The following is a 24,097-nucleotide window of genomic DNA, read 5'->3' as shown; positions in this document are numbered from 1 at the left end:
CTGTTAGCTGTATGTACTGTTTGAAATTCCCCGAAGTCTTGAGTTGGCTGATTTGAAAAGGTTTAATTAATTTTTTTTAACAAAAATTCACAGTTTCTGTATTTTACTAGGGAAACAGATGAAGGACCATTGTGATTAAATTTGTATAGTGTAGTAAGTAGTCATGATTGAAGTTTTAAAATATTTATTGTTTCTTCAAATAATGTTCATTGCAGAAAAATTAGAAAATAAGAGCAAGAAGGAAAAGAAACTATAAAACCACTTCATAATCTTGCAAGCCATAACTAACCACTGTTAATATTTTGGTGGGTAAACATGCACACTTTTCCAATGCATACACAGAAAAAAATTTTACATGTGTGCAAACACATTATTCTTTTTTTTTTTTGAGATGGAGTTTCACTCTTGTTGCCCAGGCTGCAGTACAGCGGTGTGATCTCAGCTTACTGCAGTAACCTCTGCCTCCTGTGTTCAAGCGATTCTCCTGCCTCAGTCTCCTGAGTAGCTGAGACTACAGGCATGCGCCATCACTCTCAGCTAATTTTTGTATTTTTAGCAGAGACAGGGTTTCACCATGCTGGCCAGGCTGGTCTCGAACTCCTGACCTTAGGTGATCTGCGTGCCTCGGCCTCCCAAAGTGCTGGGATTACAGGCGTGAGCCACCTCGCCCAGCTATTTTTTTTTTTTTTTACCCCATCCAATGACCTATCAAAAATATCATTCTTAAAATTGAATATACTGTGTAAACCATCTTGTTAGCAAATATACACCTGTGGACCATTCATTCTTAGAAAGATGTGTACTTTTGAATTAATATAAATCAGGCTTAGTTTTTAAAAATCAAACTCTACTAAAGTATATAAAACAGGCCAGGTGTGGCTCACACCTGTAATTCTAGCACTTTGGGAGGCCGAGACGAGAGGATTGCTTGAGCCCAGGAGTTCAAGACCAGCCCGGGCAACAAAGCGAGATTCTGTCTTGAGAAAAAATTTAAAAACTAGCCAGGCATGGCGGTGTGCCAGCGACTTGGGAGGCTGAAGTGGGAAGATCCCTTGAGCCCAGGAGTTTGAGGTTGCCGTGAGCTATGATCACACCACTGCACTCCCTCCAGCCTGGGTGATAGAGGGAGACCCTGCCTCCAAAATATATGTATCTACACACACACACACACATTCTCACTCACCCAAGGATAAACAATCTAGTATATAGCCTTCCAGACACACACACACACACACACACACACACTCACACACTCACACACTCTCACTCACCCAAGGATAAACAATTTAGTATATAGCCTTCCAGACACACACCCACACACACACACACACACACACACACTCTCACTCACCCAAGGATAAACAATTTAGTATATAGCCTTCCAGATTATTTTCTGTGTATATGCAAACATACCTATTACTGTTTTTAAAAAATTTTTTAATTTTTTACGGAATCAGATTATGTTATACCTACTGTTCTGCAGCTTGCCTTTTACACGTAATGTATTACATCTCCTGTGGCAATATATTTGGATTACTTGCCTATTATTATATAGATTAGAGTTATTCATCCTCAGCACTGCTGGCATTTTGGGCTGGATAAATCTTTGTTGTGGGACATTGCAGGTTGTTAGCAGCATCCCTGGCCTCTATCCCCTAGATGCCAGTAGCACCTCTTCTTCCATGGTGACAAAAATGTTTCCCAACATTGTCACATGTCTCCTGGGGGACAAAACTCTCCTAGTTGAAAGCCACTGATATAGATGGTCTATAATATAAGCATCTAGATTGCTGCCAGTTTGTTTTTTTACTGTAAACAGTAGAGTACAGGATACTCTTACTGATTTTTGTGCACGTGTGTGAATGTTATCATTGAATAAATTCTTAGGAGTACAGCTGCTGAATCAATTTTGATAGAAACTTGCAAATTACTCTAAGAGGATTGTATCATTTTATTTTTCAACTATATCCCAATGATTCCAAATCTCTCTTTCCTGAGTTCTAGATCCATAAAACCAACTGTTGATTAGCTGTCTCTTCTTGTGTGTCCCACAGGCCTGTCCTAAGCTTAACTCTTTTCTTCAACCTCACCAAACACACACCTCAAGCGAGAAACCACCTCCACCCTACTTTCTTTCTTTCTTTTTTCCTGAGACAGAGTCTTCCTCTGTTGCCCAGGCTGGAGTGCAGTGGCGCGATCTCGGCTCACTGCAACCACCGCCTCCCGGGTTCAAGCAATTCTCCTGCCTCAGTCTCCTGAGTAGCTGGGATTACAGACATGTGCCACCACACCCAGCTAATTTTTTGTATTTTTAGTAGAGACAGGGGTTCACCGTGTTGGCCAGGTTGGTCTTGAACTCCCAACCTTGTGATCCACCCGCCTCGACCTACTGAAGTGCTGGGATTACAGGCATAAGCCACTGCACCTGGCCCCTATTTTCAAGCAGTCAGCAAATCCTATGGTCTTCCTCTTAATTCATTCACTTCATTCATCCCTTCTACCACTGTCTTTAATTCAAGCTACTACTTACTCTTACCCAGATCTCTGTAGTAGCACTGGACCAACATCTACTCCTTCTGGCTTTTAGTCTTGGTTCCTGACAACTCATTCTCCCAGCAAGGGTGAACTTGCTGCAGTGCAGTGTTAAGTCCTCTGCTCTAGCCCTTTTTAGTGATCCCTGCTTCCTCTCCATCATCCACTGCAGCATTGGAGGCTGAGGCCAACAGCACCTGACATTTATCACCCTTGATTGCAAATGTGTATCCATCAGACATGCTTTTTTCCCCTAATAAGTGGATATTAAAATTTTGAATGTTTAAAGTACTCTTAATACTACAATTTTACTTTTTTTCCTGTTTTATATTAGGTTCTACGTAAGGCTTCACAGTAAATAAAGTTATCTCTTATTTTAAAAGGTTCTTTTTCAGAAAACATTGCTCTGTCATGTCACCTCACCACATATCTTTCATCCCTCAGCTTTAAATCACTCATTCTCCCTTAACTTCCTCTTGTTTCTCTGCATTTCCTGTTCCTTTTAACCCTACTCTCTACTCATTTATCTATTTCTGTTTCCTTAGTACCTAGTCCATTTCTTGCCACTTCAACTACAGATTTTCTCCTGTATTTATCAGTTTATCCTTATTGCATTTGTTGTATATGCACTAATTTGTGCATCATACATACTTTTAAATTTAACCTTGTGGAAAGGAGAGCCACATGAGTAAATAAGATAAAGCATTGAACCAAGGGGAGAGGATGTGGGAATTCCAGTCCCAGGTTCCAGCACAGGTGTTAGGGTACAGAAAGTCCTTTTAATTATCCCATCCAGAGCCTGAACTTTGTCTTCTCTTACTTTTATGTGGTTCTGTATAGCAATATAAGTGAATACCTCAGAAACCAGTTATACTCATTTGGTAAATTGAAACTCCAGAGAGAAATTGTTGTCAGCCTTGCTGCATTCCATTTTGGGATATCTTAAATACCAAGGAAGCTGGGGATGCCTAGGAACTTGGGGATCTCTGTCATGGTATACAACATATTGCTATGCAAGATTGGTTTTGGGACAAGCTCTACAGTATTCTACAGGAAGTCAGCTCCAAGCCTGTGGGAAATCATACATAGCAAAATCCTTGGCAAAGAACCATACATTCCCCCCTGCAACCCCCTGCCTCTATATGGGGTAGTTCTATAACTCTGTAATTAATTTTATTTTTACAGTGGAAAACCACAGAGTAAGAATAATGCATAACCTATTTCTGTTTCTTGCTATTTTAGGGGACATCACCCAGAAGGGCTATGAAAAGAAAAGGTCCAAACTCCTGTCTCCTTACAGCCTGCAGACACAAGGTAGGCAATAAAAAATGGTTTCAACTTTTTCAGTATTTTTACACCAAAAAGATGCTGTCTTACAAGACCTCTATCTTTTGTTTGTTCCTGTTTTTCCCTCCCTTCCTCACCAGGGGAGAGAAAAAAACGGAAGGAAAGAAAGGAGGAAATGAATCTTAATGAGCATCTGCTGTGTGCTAGGCACTTTTAAAAATACCTAAGGTCATCAGATAATTTACACAGAACTTGGGTGGTAGTGTGTGAAAGACTATGCATAACTGAGATGATTCCATGGCAGAAAATTCCAAGCCATGGAAAAACCACATCGTATTTATGATGGTGCACAAACCGTGATGAAGAAGAGCAAGAGGGAGGAAGGAAGGACAGATCCCCTATCGAATGGCAATACTTGAGGATTGGGGGGTAAAACCCTAAATGAACTTGTGGATTAATTCAAAGCCAGACTTACTGCTTCTATAGAGAGACTAGCACATTGTTTATATATCAGAAAGTCCTGAGTTAATTTCATGCTTAATTCCAAAGGGGTTGCCATAACCTTTGCCTCTAAGCAAGGCTGTCTCTAAATAATCATCATATTTTTAAAGTTACTCAGATTGCAGGATTTCCTTTGATAGCCTATTTTTGCTTATATCACTTTTACTATAGGGTGTTTTGTCTTTATTTCTGATTTTCTACCCCCTTCAACCAAAGTGTGTTTCTGCAAGCCTGTTCTTTGTGGAACTAATGGCTTTTTTTTTTTACTGAATTATAAATACCATGAGGACTTTGTATCTCCCACAGTTCTCATAGTAAGCTTTGCACAGGGTTTATGGCCTGTAAATATTTGTTGAATGAACAGTGGAATAAATAAATAAATAATGGTGATATACCAATATATTTCTTTGACGTGCTTGTTTTATTTCCTGTATTGTTCTTGGAAATACCTTCATAGAGAAACTAGTAGGTCAATACACTGACAGCTAATTTAAGATATCTCAATGAATAGGTGTATGTAGAAATGAATTGAGAGAAAAGAGGTGGAAATTGGGCCAGTGACAGCTAATGAAAAGCCAGCTTTTGCTGAGCAAGGCATGACCTAGGGGTTGAGGAGGTTACCTTGATTTGCTGCTTATTGTGGATCTGGCCCAAGCCTCTGAAGGCCCAGAGATTTACTTGAGTCACTTGGTGTAAAAGCAATAGCTCAACAAGAGGTATAACTGTAAAAAGGACCACAATTTGTTATCCGTAGTCAGGCTACGCAGAAACCAAATCATGTTCAAAAATCAGTTTATTAATTTACTATGAGAAATTTTTTTTTTTTTAGACAGAATCTTGCTCTGTCACCCAGGCAGGAGCGCAGTGGTGCGATCATGGTTCACTACAGCCTTAATCTCCCAGGTTCAAATGATCCTCCTGCCTCAGCCTCCTGAGTAGCTGGAACTACAGGTGTGTGCCACCACACCCAGTTAATTATTTTTTGTAGAGTTGGGGTCTCACTTTATTGCCCAGGCTGGTCTTGAACTCCTGAGCTCAAGTAGTACTGCCACCTCAGCCTCCCAGAGTGTGGGGGTTATAGGTGTGAGCCACCACGCCTGGCCTACTATGAGAAATCTGTATGGTCAGCACATTCTTGCCCCATGGGCAAGCCTATAATGGGAACCAAATCATTTGCTTAGTGAGCATGGATTTGATGAATCAGTTGTTTAATTGCAGTAGGCCAAGAGAATGTGGCATATCCCTCCCCCAGTAGGGATGGCCTTGCAGGTGACCTCACAGGGGAAATAGAAGGCATACGATGACAACTTCTTCAACTTCCTGATGCCACACTTCCAACATCTGTCCCCTTCCATGATTACTTCCTTCCTTCTGGTTAAAAAGATTATCTGTTCCTCCTGGCCAAGGACAGTCCTTCTACCTATGCTTTAGATCCCAACCCCTCCTTTTCCCCAAACCTTATACTATCCAATGGCACCAAGGATAGGGCAGTGAGAGCAGTCTACCTGGGTGCAGTCAGTAAGGCACACAGTATCTGTAGAGAACTTAAAAAGCAATGATGGGCCGAGCGTGGAGGCTCACACCATAATTCCAGTACTTTGGGAGGCCGAGGCGGGTGGATCACATGAAGTCAGGAGTTCAAGACCAGCCTGGCCAACATGGCGAAACCCCATCTCTACTAAAAATACAAGAATTAGCCGGGCGTGGTGCTGCACACCTGTAATGCCAGCTACTCGGGATGCTGAGGCAGGAGAATTGCTTGAACCCAGGAGGCAAAGGTTGCAGTGAAGCAAGATCATGCCACTGTACTCCAGCCTAGGCCACAGAGCAAGACTCCGTCTCAAAAATAAATAAATAAATAAATAAAAATATAAAAAGCAATGATGAAAACGACAAAAAATTGGCTGCTTTTTACTAAAAAGTATCACTGTGTGCAGCAATTCTAAATGCTGTAATAAAGACCTCTCCTGCTGAGGCAGACAGCTGCATTGCCCCGTTGGTATGCCGTTGCTGTCAGGTCCTCATCTCTATCGTACAGTCATTCTCTCTGTCTCATACAGTCACTCTCTCAGCCATATTCGTCCCTCAGCAGTTCATCATGCTTATTACTGTCTATTTAAAAAAGAATCCTCCATTTACTTGTCAGCCACTTCCATTTTCACCCTCTTTGTTGCCCCTTTCTAATCAAACTGCTCAGAACTGTCTATGCTTAAACACTATTTTCTCAAATGCTCACTTCTCAGCCCGTTTTAGTTCCTTCTGGAGCTATTGCCATCTAATCTCAGTAGTATTCAGCACCCTGTCTCTCAAAACTCTTATTTTGAATCTCTCTTCTTATCTTCTTTTCTTTCATTCTTGTTTTTGTTTTGAGCAGGGTCTGGCTCTGTCGCCCAGGCTGGAGTGCAGTGGTGTGATCTGGGTTAATTGCAACCTCTGCCTCCCAGGCGCAAGCGATCCTCCCGCCTCACCCTCCCAAGTAGCTGGGACTACAGGCATGAGCTCCCACACCCAGCTAATTTTTGTATTTTTTTTGTAGAGACAGGGTTTTGCCATGTTGTCCAAGCTGGTATTGAACTACTGAGCTTAGGCAATCCACCCGTCTCGGCCTCCCAAAGTGCTGGGATTACAGGCGTCAGCCACCATGTCCTACCTACTCTTCTTATTTTCTTACCCTTCACTTCCTGCTGCTCCTGGTCTTTCTTACAGGCTCATTTTTGTCTGTTAAATGTTAGATTTCTCAAGTTAAGGACCAAGACTTCTTGCCTTCTCACTCCATATCAGTGGTTCTCAAATTGTAGCAAGCCCTCAGAATCACTGGAGGGCTTGTTAATACACAGACTGCAGGGCCCCATTTTCAGGTTCAGAGTTTGTGATTCATCTGGTCCAGGGTGAGGCCTGAGAATAAGCATTTTTGTTAATTTCCCAGGTAATGTTGAGCTTGGTGGTCCAGGGACCACACTTTGAGAACCAATGCTGTATCTCTCTAGATTATTTCAGCCACACCTGTGACTTTAATTATCATTTGAATTTAGGTAACTCCTAAATATGTATCTTCAACCCGATCTCTTCCGAGCCCCCATCCATAGATCCAACTGCATACTTAACATCTCCACTTATATACCTTAAAGGCATCACCATTTCAACATATCCAAAATTTAAATTTATGACTTCTGCACCCTGCCTCTACCACCATTACTAACCCCTCCCTGCATGCATTCCCCAGAAAACCAACTACAACATCCAACCTGCTCCTGTGCTTCTAGTTTTCTCTTTTGAGTGAATACAACCCACATTCATAAGCCCAGCAAGTTACAGGCTTAAAAGTCATCCTCAACGTCCCTGTCTTCCTTCCCTTCTTTTGTTACCAAGCCCTATCAGTTTTCTGTTTCTTCTTGAGCCAGTTTTGGTAAATTTAATTTTTTTTTTTTTTATGAGACAGAGTCCTTACTCTCTCGCCAGGCTGGAGTGCAGTGGCGCGATCTCGGCTCACTGCAACCTCCACCTCCCAGGTTCAAGCGATTCTCCTGCCTCAGCCTCCCAAGTAGCTGAGACTACAGGCATGTGCCACCACGCCCAGCTAATTTTTGTATTTTTAGTACAGACAGGGTTTCACCATGTTGGCCAGGATAGTCTCCATCACTTGACCTTGTGATCCACCTGCCTCGGCCTCCCAAAGTGCTGGGATTACAGGTGTGAGCCACTGCACCCGGCCAAACTCAATTTTTCTAGGAAATTGTTTTGTTTAGTTTTCAAAGTTATTTATAATATTCTCTTTATTTGTAAACCCTCTGCTTTATGTTGCTTGTCTCCCCTTCCCTTCCCTCCCCTCTTGTCTTTCTTCTCTTCTCTCTCTCTCTCTGACAGATCTGTGGATTTGTCAGTTTTCCATGTAATTCTGTCAAGTTTTGCTTTATATGTTTTAAAGCTATGTTATTAGGTACATTCAAATTAAGAATTATAATCTTCCTTGTAAATTGTTTCTTCTTTCATGAGTAACTGTGTTTGTCCCTATGGTGTTTTTTTTATCCTAAGGCTTTAAAAAACAAATCTAAACATAGTTATTAGACATCTTAATTCTCTTAAAGGACACAAGGACTTTAGAATGCTTTGATGTTGATCACCACGACTTCTTCTTTCTTTCTTTCTTTTTTTGTTTTTTTTTTTTGAGACAGAGTTTCACTCTTGTTGCCCAGGCTGGAGTGCAATGGCGTGATCTCGGCTCACCGCAACCTCCGCCTCCCCGGTTCAAGCGATTCTCCTGCCTCAGCCTCCTGAGTAGCTGGGATTACAGGCATGTGCCACCATGCCTGGCTAATTTTGTAGTTTTAGTAGAGACAGGATTTCTCCATGTTCATCAGGCTGGTCTTGAACTCCTGACCTCAGGTGATCCACCCACCTCAGCCTCCCAAAGTGCTGGGATTACAGGTGTGAGCCACCATGCCTGGCCATCCACCACTTCTTATCTTACATTTTAGCATCACCTTTATTTTAGTATGCCTTCAACTATCAGTTACTGTTTTATGTAGTTAACAATAGTTACTATCCATTTCTTTACTATTCCTTCTTCTGCCTCACTCTTTCTCAGGTCAGTTTCCTCCTCCTCCTTCTTTTCTTTTTTTGAGACAGGGTCTCACTCTGTCGCCCAGGCTGGAGTGCGGTGCTGTGATCTTTGCTCACCGCAACCTCCATGGACCTCCTGGGTTCAAGCGATTTTTTTTTTTTTTGAGACGGAGTCTCCCTCTGTCGCCAGGCTGGAGTGCAGTGGCCCAGTCTTGGCTCACTGCAACCTCTACCTCCTGGGTTCAAGCGATTCTTCTGCCTCAGCCTCCCGAGTAGCTGAGATTACAGGCACCTGCCACCACACTCGGCTAATTTTTATATTTTTAGTAGGGACAGGGTTTCACCATGTTGGCCAGGATGGTCTCGATCTCTTGACCTCGTGATCCACCTGCCTCGGCCTCCCAAAGAGGTGGGATTACAGGCATGAGCCACCGCACCCAGCCCTGATTCAAGCAATTCTTGTGCCTCAGCTTCCCCAGTAGCTGGGATTACAGGTTTGTGCCACCACACCCAGCTAATTTTCGTATTTTTAGTAGAGACGGAGTTTCACCATATTGCCCAGGTTGGTCTCGAACTCTTGGCCTCAACTGATCTGCCCGCCTCAGCCTCCCAAAGTCCTCGGATTGCAAGCATGAGCCACTATGCCTGGCTAAATCTTCTTCTTCTTAAAGCACATTTTTTAGTAGCCAAATACTTTAGCGAGGGTCTCTCAGTGGTAAATTCTTTCATTTTGTGTTTTTCACTTTATTTGACCATTTTATTCATTAACAATGTCCTTCCCAAAAAGGGGTGCGTTGTAGGGTTGGGTAATTTATGTTATATACATTCCATGTCAAAAGAAGAGATTACCCTTTGGCATATTTACCCCATATATCTTTGTAAATTTTGAAGGAAGCCATTTAATTTGACTTTTTTTTTTTTTTTTCCTAAATAGAGAGAAGGTCTCACTATGTTGCCCAGGCTGTTCTCGAACTCCTGAGCTCAAGTGATCCTCCCGCCTCCGCCTTCCAGAAGTGCTAGGATTACAGGTGTGGGCTACCACACCCTGCCTAGTTTGACTTTTTAAATGGCATTGGAATGCAAATTTAAACTTTATTAAACGTTATTAAAGTTTAGTAGAGTTGGACTGGGTTCAGTGGCTCATGCCTGTACTCCCGGCACTTTGGGAGGCCGAGGTGGGCCTGAGGTTGGGAGTTCGAGACCAGCCTTACCAACATGGAGAAACCCCATCTCTACTAAAAATACAAAATTAGCCAGGCATGGTGTCACATGCCTGTAATCCCAGCTACTTGGGAGGCTGAAGCAGGAGAATAGTTTGAATCTGGGAGATGGAGGTTGCAGTGAGCCGAGATTGTGCCACTGCACTCCAGCCTGGGTGACAGAGCAAGACTCTGTCTCAAAAAAAAAGGTAACATTCTCACTACTGTCTTTTTATTTTTTTTTATTATTATTTTTATTATTTTTGAGACTGAGTCTCGCTCTGTCACCCAGGCTGGAGTGCAGTGGCGTGATCTCAGCTCACTGCAACCTCCACCTCCCAGGATCAAGTGATTCTCCTGCCTTAGCCTCCTGAGTAGCCAGGATTACAGGCATGTGCTACCACACCTGGCTAATTTTTGTATTTTCAGTAGAGACAAGGTTTCACCATGTTGGCCAGGCTGGTCTCAAACTCCTGACCTCAAGTAATCCGCCTCCCTTGGCCTCCCGAAGTGCTGAGATTATGCGTGAGCCACTGCACCTGGTCTAATCACTAGTATCTTTTTAAATAAAAAGTTAATACTACAACATTTTATTACTGGAATTATTGTGTGCACATGCTCTTTACCTAAAAATTTAGTGAGTGATTTTTTTTCTTAAAAAAAAAAATAATTAGAGACAGGATCTCGCTATGTTGCTCAGGCTGGTCTCAAACTCCTGGGCTCAAGCGATCGTTCTGCCTCAGCCTCCTAAAGTTCTGGGATTACAGGTGTGAGCCACCTCTCCCTGCCTTGTGAATGATTTTTTGTGTGTGTGGAATTGATCTGTAGTTATCTTGGGTTGCATATTTGTGTATATTGTATACTTCTTTTCTCAAATGTTACATAAATCTTTAAAACAGGACTTCAGAAAAAATTAACAGTTGTAACAGGAAATATGGAAGATAATGCAAGTTTGAAGAAAATATTTGAATAGTAAGTAATGGAGTGCTTGCTTTGGCAGTACATATACTAAAACTAGAACAATATAGAGATTAGTATGGCCCCTGTGCAATGATGACATGCAAATTCATGATGCGTTTCATCTATTTAGAACATTAGACCTGAGTAACATGTCATTGTGTAAGGAAAAATAACATGCAAAAAATAAACTGAAAAAGGAAGTAGCAGAAATTTAGTATGGACAAGTTTGGTTAATATTAAGCATGGCTGGCTGGGCTCAGTAGCTCATGCCTGTAATCCCAGCACTTTGGTTGGCTGAGGCAGGATGATCACTTGAGACCAGCCTGGGCAACATAGTGAGACCCCATCTCTACAAAAAAATCAAAAAATTTGCCAGGTGTGATGGCGCGCACCTGTGGTCCCAGCTACTCAGGAGGCTGAGGCGGGAGGATTGCTTGAGCCTGGGAGGTTGAGGCTGCAGTGAGCCGTGATTGTGCCACTGCATGCCAGCTTGGTTGACAGAGCGAGACCCTGTCTCCAAAAATAAGAAAAACTAACTTAATTCAGTAGCATCATAGGGATTAGGTTCTAAAGTCACTGTATGGCAAAAATCTGCTTCAAAATTACCCTAAAAAAATCACTTAAACCTCCCAGCATTGGAACTGACAGTTGTTTCTTTAGTTAAACAAGAGCCATACCTTATCTGGTATTTAAGGGCCATGCTGTCTTTTAACAAATTAAAATTTATAAGATTAAAGATGAAAAATTCAGGTCCTCAAAACGCTCCCACTTTGAGAGGCATGAGAGAAATGAAGATACGGCAGATTCACACCTCCCGTCTCTTGCTCATTGTGAGCTGTCTGCTCTTTGAAAGGAATGGCCCACAGAACATCTTTCAGTAGTTGGAAGCTACTGTGGCCAAGTATAAAGCTTCCCACATGTCTCAATTAGCAGACTTCCAAGGAGAAGTGGCCAGGAAATTGACTCTTTCTTTTGGCATGGCCCAAAGAATTGAAGTTTCAAACCACACGCATTCTAAGTTCTCTGTAAATTAGTCACTCTTGGCCACTCTTGTAGTTGCAGGAAAATGGAAGATTTTGTGTAGAAAGGCAATTTCCCTGTGCTGGTCCTGTGGTCTAATCTTTAAGATACTTTGGATACAAGTAACTGATAATTCCAGCTAGCTTTAATAGAAAAAGAGTTCGTTCTAAAGTTACAGGGGTTACTGACAAATCTAAGGACAGTATGTATTTACTGAGTGCCTACTGTGTTCCAAATACTGTTTCGACACCAAGGAGACAGCATGGGACAAGACACTGCCCAGAACCTACCTGGCTTGCTCCGTCACTCTACTTAGGGGTTTGTTCAATTAGGGAAGTCCTGGAGAGGCCCTCCTTGACCAGCCCTATAAATAGTCCCCACTTCCATTATCTGAGTTGCATTTTAAAAGAGCTGTCTTTGGCCATCCCATAGATTGTGGTCTGTTTGTGTGTCTTATTCACCTACTGGAGGAACATTATTTTTTATTTTTTTTTATTCTTCATGTCCCCAGTTTCTAGCATTAGTGCCTGATATATAGTAGATGTTCTATAAATGTTTGCACAACTAAAAAGAAAGAGCATTTAGAATTTCTGGCATTTTCTTGAGTAAACATCTATGAAGATAAAAGTGTTAGGTAATACAAGAAGCAGGGCACTCTACACATTATAGAGTGGTCTCTTGTAGATTGATCCTGGCAACTTGTCTCCACCCTCAATAGATCTTTTAATATAGACCTACTAAAACCTCAAGAGGCTGTGCAGAGTGTATCAATTCTCAAATGATATTCTAGCATTTCTTTAATTTTTAAATGAAGTTGGTACATCTATTTTAAATAGTACTACAAGATTTATAACAACAGAAATGAGCAGAAAGAAAAGGAGAGGCAGGATACTGCTCATTCTGTTTTGTCTTACTGTATTTGAGATTATTTGTGACCTTTGTGTATTTGATTTTCTTCATCCTGTGACTTACTTCGTCTTTCACTTCATTTTTGAAGTGAATTGTGTTTATCCCCTGCTTCAGAATAAGATCTTACCTTTCACATTTTCTTTCTTGACCTATATGTTTCTGCATTGTTTTTTCCCCCAGACTCCTGCCTACTTATTTTTTAGGGATAAATAATAAGTTTATGAAGATAGTTATTAATATTTGTTGATGTTCTTTAGCTTGCCTTGATAAGAAGTTCTGGTCACCCAAAGGTTTTTCCCAAACGTGGATTCCTTTTGTGATTGCTGCTTGCTGTGCTGAGTGGCAGTCCCCGGTGTTCCAGTTCCTATAAGTACACTGCACTTGGCAGCTGCTTCATGCTCCTTTCATCGCAGTTCTTCTAGGTTCAGTCCTGCCTTTGAAGTTGTTCAAGGGTGCGAGTGTGACCAAGTTAAAATGAAATAAAGGAAAACCCTTGTGTTTTATTCTCTCTCTCAAGCCTCTAATAATGCCTCCTGGAGTAGTCTGTAACCCTATTTTCCTTAATGTCCTTGTGTAAGTATATGAAGATAATGAGAGGCACACATTTTTGCATACAACTTATATGAATTGGAGATACACAAATAAGCAGGATTTTTAGGTAAACTTTAAATGGCTATCTCAACATTTTTGTGTTTATTTTTTCCGGCCAACTACTATTATTGGTGGAGGTGAGGAGACAGACAAGATCTTAATTATTTATTTTAATTAAAATACTAAATGCTTGCAATATGAAAGACCAAGGACCAGTTACTATAGGAGATACAAGATGCTTAAGACCAGCCTCTGACCTCAAGTTATTTACACTATAGCAGGAGAGATGACAGTTACACAAATGAGGATCATAAAAGAGAGTAGAATAAGTACTGTAAGAGAGCTCTAAACAAAGTAGCCTGGAAATTCAAAGGGACGTGAACTTAAAACCAGTTTTTGAAATCAGGAACAGCATTTTAGAACGCCACAGAACATTTCCAATTATAAATACTCAGTAGGCAATGTGCCTCTGTGTATGTATGTATGCATAGGGTTTGAGGAGTGGAATCTATTTTGTTTTATGTGTCTCATTTTGATTTAAAAGTTCCTTCCCAAATGAGGCTCATAGCATAATGGAAAGAACATAGAATCTTTTTTCCAGTCCCCGTTCTGCTTTCATTTGTTTGGTTTGGATGGTATTGGAATCACTATGAATTGGAGCACACATTGCAATTATATCTGCCCCCATATATCTCATCAGAAGGAAGCCCAGTATTTTCCTCTTGGGGCTTCTTTTTCCTCTTAAATTGTCTGAGAACCCTCAGGGATTATATAGGCAGTGCAAAAGGAGAGGCAGTAGATCCAGCTTTCACACCCAAAGGGGAAAGATCCCCACAGTCTGCTGTTTGCTTTCCATCATCTCACAGGGTGCTGCTGAATAACTGGTCCTCACTGTGTGACCAGCCAGTAATGCTGAGCCTGTTCCCTGCATCAGCTACTCTGATGCATCATGGAGGAGGAGCCAGGTACTCTACTTGGACTCCCGGAGCAGAGCTCCTGGTGTTGGCTCTTTTAGCCTCATGCACTGTCATTTTCCTGATGTCAAGTGGCCAAGGAAGCTCTGGGTCAGGATCTGTTCAGACACCTACCACTTTACAGACCCGGAGCTCCCAACCCGCTCTCCTTACAGAGTCTACCCCTGGAAAACAGGCAGGTGGCCCCTTTTCCAGACTCCAGACATTAGCACTCTCATTCCTCTCTTGCCTTCTCTAGGTGGTGAGGTTAATCACCGACCCTTCAAAGGAAGACTGTCCTCAATTACTCACAGCTGCTCTAGCCTCTCAATCAAGAGGCTAGATTGATTGAGCCTTCTTGGATGGGGTGGGAGTGAGGGCCCTATAATGATTCAAGGTGATTATTGGTTCCCTCTCACTGTGGAAAAATCTGTAACGGGCATCCTGCTTCGTTAATAGTATCTATCACATGGTGCTGTTGTGAAGACATAATGAGATGGTAATAGGCAAGAGCCATGGAAATATTATTATCATTGATATTCTGTCATTTCCTGTAAATCCCTTCAAAGGCTGCCCACTTGGCTTAGGACAAGTGACCTGATGCCACTTTTCTAGTCCAGTCTCATTTTGTAACACTCTACCCTTTTGCTGTATCTTTAGCCTCACTGGTCTTAGACTTGCCAAGGCTTTTCTCCCTCACTGGGCTTCTACAAACACCATGCTTTTGAATAAAGTGGCTTTTCCTTCTCTCTGCCTAGTTAAGTTTTGCATCACTGTCTCCTTTCAGCAGACATTCATCTTCCCTGAAACTCTAATACAAGTTAAATCCTCATTATGTGGGCTGGGAGACCCTTGTTCTTTTCCTCCTTAGCGTGTATCACAAGGTCAAAGGTATACACATGGTGACCACTTGCTTAATGTGTTTCTTCTCTGGACACTAGCACCAAGAACAGTAGGCATGTCTGCTCTGTTCAACTCCCAGAAGTTGAACTATTAGGTTCCTTGGTTCTCAGAGCCCATCCTGTTTCACTCTGTTACTCTTGCAGGTGAGAATATCTGTTAAATCATAAGCAGAATTAAAAGATAACATGTGGAGGCTTGTGGCTTCCTTCCATCTTCCTGAGTGGAAATGTGTAGTTTTTTGCTACTAAATACCATTTTTTTCAGATTATCATCCTTACCATATTCAAACAATAGAAACATATTAGACTCTGATGTATTTTTCTGCCAAGGAACAATAACTTACATACATATTGATCATTGAGAAGGAAGGCTTTATGTTTTTGAACCTAAAATGTGTACTTTTTATCGTTACTAAACCTTTTAACATCATCACTATTTAAACATAGTGGTGACCTCTACTGGATATTCTGCATAACAGACTGAAAGATCAGAAACCCCCGAACTGAAGCTCTTGCTTTGTAATAATCAGCAAGTTGTCTTTTTCTTCGGATCTCTGTTTTATTTTGGGCTAGAATTTAGAAGTCATAAAGAAGACTTAATTTGTGAGTCTGGCAGCTTCCATTCCAGCACGTATTTGTATTGTCTTTTAGAATTTGGTTTTATGCATAATTCATCCTATAAGCAGAACAATGAAATTGTAAAGAAATAAAGTACCTCAATCCAAATACCTTTGGGATTTTTATGTCCCACCTGACCCTTATAATTGTATATAAATAGTTTTTACATACAGTTATAATTATATTGTGTACATAATATTTCGTGTTCTTTTATCACTTGGCATTACTTTATTTGGACTGAAGTATCTGCATAGTCTACATATTTTTCATTTGTAATGGCATATAGTATCTCATTATGTTGATACATGTAGTTAAGTTTCATCTTTGCTTTTAGCTTTTCCTTACCATGGCAGTGAAACTGTGTATATCTTATTCAAAACATAGGAATCTGTATTTTAGCACCCCAGGTAATTTCTGAGATCTAGTTGGAGTGTGAAACCATGGTCAGGGAATGATTCACCTTGAGGCAGCATCTTGCCTGCCCAGCTGACATTACATATGCTGTTAAATAATGTCCTGCTGTCCTCCCATGCCCCCATACTCCTTCCCACCTCTTTTTGATGAGGCCTGAGGTACGGGTTGAGTAGCCCTTATCTGAAATGCTTGGGACTAGAAGTGTTTCAGATTTTTTTTTTTTTTGGAATATTTACATTATATACCAGTTGAACATCTGAAATCCAAAAATTGGCAATTAGAAATGTTTCAAGGAACATTCCTGTGAGCATTAGACAGGAGCTCAAAAAGTTTCGGATTTGGGTATTTGGGGTGTTCAACCTGTATGTTGTTTTCTGCCCCCATTCGTGATAAATCACTGCCCTTGCAAGTGAGCCAAGGTGGGAATAAGTCTCAATTTTTTTTTTTTTTTTTTGAGACAGAGTCTTGCTCTGTCACTCAGGCTGGAGTGCAGTGGCATGATCTTGGCTCACTGCAACCTCTGCCTCCAGGTTCAAGTGATTCTCCTGCCTCAGCCTCCCCAAGTAGCTGAGACTACAGGCGTGAATTTGGGCAGGGCTAATTTTGGTGATTATTTTGCTCTATATGGTTGCCAACTGAGGTCATTCAGTGGTTGTCTTCCCCCTCACCTAGTAGATGGGCTGCTCTGGACAGTCCAAGATGGCTCATTCACATGTTTGATGCCTTGACAGGGCAGGTGGATGGCTGGGCTCAGCAGGAACTATTGACTAGAGCCTCAACACATGGCCTTTCCAGCATGCTACCTGCTTTTTTTTTTCTTTTTAAATGATATAACATTGTCATTGTGAATCTCAGTTCCTGTAATACTTTGATGCCATCAGTCTTTACTGGGGTGTGTGGCACTGTTGCTTGTACTCCCCAGACCGCTGCTTTGAGTCTTTTTTTTTTTTTTTTCCTTAATTTTTTTGCTTTATAGGCTGATTCTCAGCTGGGATCTGGAGCAGTACATTTGCTGTGTAGGTGACATCTTAATATATTGGGCATTTAATTTGCTATGTGTAAGCTGCCTTGCTGGGCATAACCGGGTGCTATTTCAGAAACTTAAGCCTTAAGGAAATCCTGCAATATGTGACAACATGGATGAACCTGGAGGACATTATGCTGAGGGAAATAAAGCAGTCACAGAAGAACAAATACTGCATGATTCCACTTATATGGGACATCTAAGAGAGTCAAGCTCAAAAGCAGAGAGTAGAATGGTGGTTGCCAGGGGATATAGGGAGCGGGAAATGAGGCATTGCTGTTCTGCAGGTATAAAGTTTCAGTTATGCAAGATTAGTAAGTTCTGCTTTATAACATCATGCCTTATTAATACTAATAAGATATTAATACTACTGTATTTTACACTCAAAATTTTGCTAACGTACATCTTGTTAAATTTTCTTATTGTAATTTTTTTTAAGAAACAGATTTGGAATTAATCATTTGAGATAAAAAGGCAGGAAAACATCAGAACTTAGTGTTTTTCTGTTTATTTACCCCATCCCCATATTCTTGATAAGACAGTAAATTTTGGGAGGGGAGAGTATGGGGACAGGGTAGGGTCAGTGATGAGTCCAGTTGGAAGAGGGGCTAATAGACTTGACTTGAAGCTGTGCTTGCAGAATCACCCTGTTTTTGCTTGTATTATGTTTATCTGGAGTGACTGATGGTATGGTAGCTAAGGCTCCCCAAGCTATTCGTTGTCTCACTGTTTAGGATTGGGGATCATATGCAGTCAACTCGCCATCACTACTGCCTCTCCTTGGAGTCTCTGGAATGGCCTTTTAATTTACATTTGTCTTCTTGCTATTCCTCTCCTATCAACCTGTTGACATTTAAGGCTCTAAGATGATATTTTTTAGTTTGGATGTCTTTGCATCATATTTATGTATTTATATTGAAACTCTAACCCTTTACTGTAGATGGGGTAATAGTACCTAGCTCAGAGTATTGTGAGAATGCTTAAAGTGCTTTAGAAAATGTTAGCTATTACTGTTACTGGATAACCATGTTTTAAACTTCCTTTTTTAGAAACTGATTCAGCAGTACAGAAAGAACTTAGAAACCAGACACCTGCTCCATCTGCAGCTCAAACTTCTGCTCCCTCTAAGTACCACCGAACTCGATCTGGGGGAGCCAGGGATGAACGATATCGATCAGGTGAGGAGAAGCTGCAGAATGGCCAGCTGAATCGTTTTCCTAACAGTAGTATGAACTGTGTATCCTGAGAGCTTCTAATACTTGTTTTTTTTTTTTCCCTATGAGGCACCAACAGTTTTATATTAACTCATTCACCAATCATTTATTTTATACCCTACTATGTATCAGGTATAGTAGGTACTCAATAATTTGCTGGAAATGGAACAACACATAAGAGTGTTTCCGGCTGGGCGATGTGGCTCACGCCTGTAACCCCAGCACTTTGGGAGGCTGAGGCGGGCAGATCACTTGAGGTCAGGAGTTTGAGACCAGCCAGGCCAACATGGTAAAACCTCGTCTGTACTAAAAATACAAAAATTAGCGGGGCATGGTGGTGGGCACCTGTAATCCCAGCTACTCAGGAGGCTGAGGCAGGAGAATCACTTGAACCTGGGAGGTGGAGGTTGCAGTGAGCTGAGATCCCACCACTGCACTCCAGCCTGGGCAACAGTGAGACTCCATCTCAAAAAAAATAAAGACTGTTTCTGCCCTTAAGGAATGTAACAGTTTAAGAAGAGAACCAGACAAGCATACAAGCACAAAGGCCATGTGAATAAGTAAGTAAATAAGAAAGTGAAGGGTTGGGTCTCGTGGGTGGTACTGGGAGAGCTCAGTGGATTCTATTGGAAGAGGCAGGCCCTTCTGTGTTTGCCAGAGTTTTTGCATAACTAGTCTCTCTTAATTGATGGAGCTGAAAGAAAACTCACAATGAAATTTCAAATTAGGTATTTCTTCTAACCCAAGAAGTACCCACAGGAAGGGAAGGAGCAAGGTGTGCCTGTATGGCAGCGGGAGCATGTTCCTGCTTGCACTGTGCTCGGGACCACCTGGCGGCCAGTACCAGGTGTGTGGCTTTGATAAGCAGAGGAGCGACTGGTAGATCCCTAGAGCACGTGTGGTGCAGCAGGCCCTTCCGATGCCCACTTCCCGTCCACTGCACCAAGAGTAGTCTCTGCAGCACATTTCTTGTTTTAAGAAGTGGCAGAATTAAGCAAAAAGACTAATGGGGATATTATTTATTTTCTTCAGATTTTTGTCTTCTTTGTACTGACCAAGGTTGCCTTAACATTTTCTTGAACTGAAAAACACAGTCTATATCACATCCTCTCAAAAACTGCTTTAGAGAAAATGAGAAAAGGACACAGTTGAAGAGCTACATCAGCTATTTTGTGAGCTGATTTTACTAGATACATATTTTCACACACAGAAGGAGAAAAGGATGAGAAATGTTCAGTCGGGGAAAAAAAAATAGAGGTTGTAATTTTATACCTAAACTGGTCTTGAGTGATAGGAGAGGCTTGCTCAGGGAACAAAGACATCCAAGCTAAGTCATGGCAGACAAACAAGAGTTAGCCAGGGAAATAGTGTTCAGAACTTAGAATCAGAACTTAGAATGCAAGGGTCAGAAAGAGGTGGGAGATGAGGCTAGAAGGATTACCAGAGACCAGATCTTGTGGGATCTTGAATGTCACTGAAGGATTTTCAGCAGAGCAGTAACATCATCAGATTTGTATTTGTTCCAGTAGCTCACTCCAGCTGTAGACTGCAGTGCCTGGCACAAGGCCTTCCATATATAAGAGCTAAACAGATATTTTGCAGAAAGAAGGGAATAGAAGTATTTACTAGTAGGCCGGGGTGGTGGCTCACACCTGTAATCCTAGCACTTTGGGAGGCCAAGGTAGGTGGATCACTTGAGGTCAGGAGTTCGAGACCATCCTGGCTAACACAGTGAAACCCCATCTCTATTAAAAATACAAAAAAATTTGCTGGACTTGGTGGCGGGCGCCTGTAGTCCCAGCTCCTCGGGAGGCTGAGGCAGGAGAAAGGCGTGAACCTGGGAGGCAGAGCTTGCAGTGAGCCGAGATCGTGCCACTGCACTCCAGCCTGGGCGACTGAGCGAGACTCTGTCTCAAAAAAAAAAAAAAAAAAAAAAACCACATAGTGGTTACTAGTTAAGGAATGGATCAGAGAAAGGGAGGGCTGGAAGTAGCAAAGCATTCAGGCGCACCCCTTTGTTGCCAATCACCTGAGCCTGATTTTCCAGCCACCTAGTGTTGCCTTTTCAGGCTGGAACCCAGGTTCAGCAGCAGCATGTTCCAACCTGTCCAGAAGGGTTTTTAGCCTTCACAGCTTTCATCCCTGGCCTTCTGGGAGTTTCTGTGTGTGTGTGTGTGTTTTGTTTTTTTAACCTTCCTTTTTCTTTGTTTTTATAGCATGTAATAAAGGATTATTAAGGATCCAAAAAGGTGATTTTCAATATTCTATATCCAAGCCAATCAAATGTAAAAAAGTTTTTTGTGAGCTCATTTAGTACTATAAAATTTTGAGTTTCACCTGTTAAAACCCAGCTGTGATCTGTAGTCCCTGCTCTTTTGCAACATTGCTTTTTGATTATCCCAAGTATTAGAAAGTGTATGCTGTGGATCAGATACTAGTCAGCTGACTGTGGAGATTGTTGGTTAGGTGCAGGTATACTAGAGAGTTTGTAACAATTGTATGTTCATCTCACTGGGAGTTTTTCTGTGTGTGTGTGTGTGTGTGTGTGTGTGTGTGTGTGTGTGTGTTTTAAAGGATAGTAGCAAAAAGTAGGCCAGAACGAGGTGAAGTAGGGGAGAAAAAGTGATTTAAAAACCCTGAAGATACTGAAAGCTATGAGGGTCCTGCAATCCTATCAGGAGGGGAACATAAAAAGAGGATGCAAGCATAGGCTTTGGGTGAAAATCAAATTTTTCAGTATATTAGGAATTGCTCAACTAAATAACGAAAGAAAGCTCAGGATGTGAAAGAAATTGAGTCTCTGAGAATTCTGGCTTCTCCGAATAAGAAGAAATCAGCAGGGGTGGCTCATGCCTGTAATCTCAGCACTCAGGGAGGCCGAGGCAGGAGGATTGCTTGAGAAGAGACCCGCAGCCCCTGCAGAGGTGGAGCAGATAAGTAGGAGGTTGATGGGAGCTGAACTTATATCTGTTTGCTACTCCAGTCATAGAAAGGGTTACATTTACATGTCATGTGCAAAAATAGCTGAAGAATTTAGGGTATGTTTAATAAAAGTTGCTAGAATTCAGAATAAAGTGATGGCTATGTAAGAAGGATTTTATATTAATGCTGGTAAGTGTAATTATAAAACACTTTCTTATTTGATGGAGGCTTATTAACACCTATAACATTTCAACCAATCATAATCAAATCTAAATAGACTTAGTGTTCACATTTGAGACACAGTATAAAGAACTTACCTTTATTCAGAGTTTAGATTATCTGACCTGATTCCATTCTTTGTGCTTTAGCCAAGAGGGAGCTTAATTTCAAGTATACTACCTTATTAGTATATTTCTTTTTCCTGCACATCCAGGCATGATTCACCTACCTCCCTGCACACACGTAGTATGGTCTCAAATGTAGAAAACACAAATTAATGCCTGAGATGGAAAGTGATCTTATTGTAAGTCATTCTGACTCCCTTGATGTTAATCTCTTGAGAAGTTAGGTACCTCAAACAAAACAACAAAAATAAAACAGGACATTAAGGGAGTATTTGTATTACGTTATTCAGCTCAAACATGAATACTGGAAAATGATACCCAGCTTCCACATGCTTCTGGGAGAGATGTCCAAAGTCACTTGTGTCTGGGGACTGAACTCCAGAAGTGACTTCTTTATCAAAGATCAAGATGAATTGTGTGGTGTTCAGTGAGTCAAATTCAGTTAAGAGAGCTGCCTGTTCTTATCAATAAGCGTCTTTTCTAATAGATAACTGAACATCTCTTTTTGACACTGGTATATGGGTCAAGGTTTATCATGTTAGAAAATAGTTGGGTGGCTTGATTTGTTTTGTAATCTGTTGCTGTGAATGCCTGTGACAGGGAAAAACATGGTCTGTAATTACTAATTATCCAAATGTTACAGGCCTTCTAAAGCTTTCTTAATGTGTGTAATTCCCTAGCTTTGTCCAGTTTGCCATTACATATTTCATATCATATATAAAAATGCTTTTGGAAATGTACTCTTTTTAATTAATAAATGTAAGAATTTGATTCGCTGTTGTCTGTTACTTTCTCAGTAGAAGTGATTAATCATTTTTTAAGACAGCTAGGAATCATTTTTCCTTCTAATATAAGGAGGTCATTTTTCTCATTTTTAACATACCTAAAATCAGAATGTTTTATACAAGATGGCATCATAGATTCAATTAAATACGCAATCGTGATTCAACTAAGTAAATTCCAAGGACACTACAATTGTATAATCAGTATAAATGCAGTATAAAATTATTTCATTTCAGAGCTAAAAATAAGTTGGTAATGTCTTAAAAGTAATAGCCCAACAGTTTGGCAATATCATTAAAATTTTAAATAGTCATGTTCTTTATCCAGAAATTCTACTTCTAGGAATTCATTTTATATAAACAGTCGTGTGCACAAAGATATATACATACATATACAAAGATGTTTGTTGTAGTATTGTGTATAATACAATGGTTAAATAAGTCATAGAATGTTCACACAATAGAATTTTATGAACGTTAACTTAAAATGAGGTAGATGTATTTGTGCAAATATGGAAGGATGTACAAAATCCTTTTTTTTTTTTTTTTTGAGACAGGGTCTCACTCTGTCACTCAGGCTGGAGTACAGTGGCACAATCATGGCTCAGTGCAGCTTCTAACTCCTGGGTTCAAGCAATCTTCCTGCCTCAGCCTCTCAAGTAGTTGGAAGTACAGGCACATGCTACTGTGCCAGGTTAACTTATTTTATTTTTTGTAGAGATGGGATCTCACTTTGTTGCCCACGCTGGTGTCGAACTCCTGGTTTTAAGCAATCCTCCCGCCTTGGCCTCCCCCAAGTGCTGGGATTACAGTGGTGAACCATTGTGTCCAGCCCAAAATATACTTTTTAAATAATAAAGGCAAGACAGTATGTAGCATATAATCTGATTTTTATAAATAATATGTTTATACTTGTAATATTTGTAGCATTATTATGTTATAGTAATATAAACATATGCTACTGTGTTTATAGACATGGAGACCTGGAAAAATATATACCAAACTATTGAGGCAGGAGTATTTTTGGGAAGCGGTGGGTCTAGGGAAAGTTTTCACTTTAGCTTTATATATGTTTAGATCTTTTTGCAATGTGTATTTTTTCAATCTTTCATTATAGTAAAATAAAATTTATGTGTATTGTAAATTTTAAAGATAGGTTTTAAGATTTTAAGGTCTTAATTATTGTTTATTTATTTTATTTTATTTTATTTTTTTGAGACGGAGTCTCGCTCTGTTGCCCAGGCTGGAGTGCAGTGATGTGATCTCAGCTCACTGCAACCTCCGCCTCCTGGGTTCAAGTGATTCTTCTGCCTCAGCCTCCCAAGTAGCTGGGATTACAGGCACGTGCCACTACACCCAACTAAT

General features: G+C 40.9%; 1 protein-coding gene and 1 non-coding gene across 18 annotated transcripts in view; both read left to right on the top strand.

Moving 5' to 3' along the window:
* The window catches only part of DIP2B (disco interacting protein 2 homolog B), a 246,269-nt gene that overhangs the window by 119,586 nt on the left and 102,586 nt on the right, over nucleotides 1-24,097 (top strand). For 12 of the 17 annotated variants that reach the window (XM_063786675.1, XM_063786674.1, XM_054664234.2 and 9 more), the window contains exons 2-3: nucleotides 3,775-3,846; nucleotides 18,520-18,648. In XM_063786675.1, the coding sequence (XP_063642745.1) occupies nucleotides 3,775-3,846; nucleotides 18,520-18,648 (201 nt within the window). Of the gene's footprint in view, nucleotides 1-3,774; nucleotides 3,847-18,519; nucleotides 18,649-19,183; nucleotides 19,245-20,091; nucleotides 20,366-24,097 lie in introns of those variants that run through there. The other 5 variants (XM_063786673.1, XM_063786672.1, XM_016923414.4 and 2 more) reach the window with 3 other exon arrangements.
* LOC112205092 (U6 spliceosomal RNA) lies at nucleotides 11,064-11,167 on the top strand. The gene has a single exon (XR_002938954.1). It is a non-coding gene; the product is annotated as a U6 spliceosomal RNA (small nuclear RNA).

The sequence above is a fragment of the Pan troglodytes genome, chromosome 10, assembly GCF_028858775.2.
Source record: "Pan troglodytes isolate AG18354 chromosome 10, NHGRI_mPanTro3-v2.0_pri, whole genome shotgun sequence".
Lineage (NCBI taxonomy): Eukaryota > Metazoa > Chordata > Mammalia > Primates > Hominidae > Pan > Pan troglodytes.
Note: the sequence above shows the minus strand (reverse complement) of the source record. Positions and strands in the feature narration are given on the sequence as shown.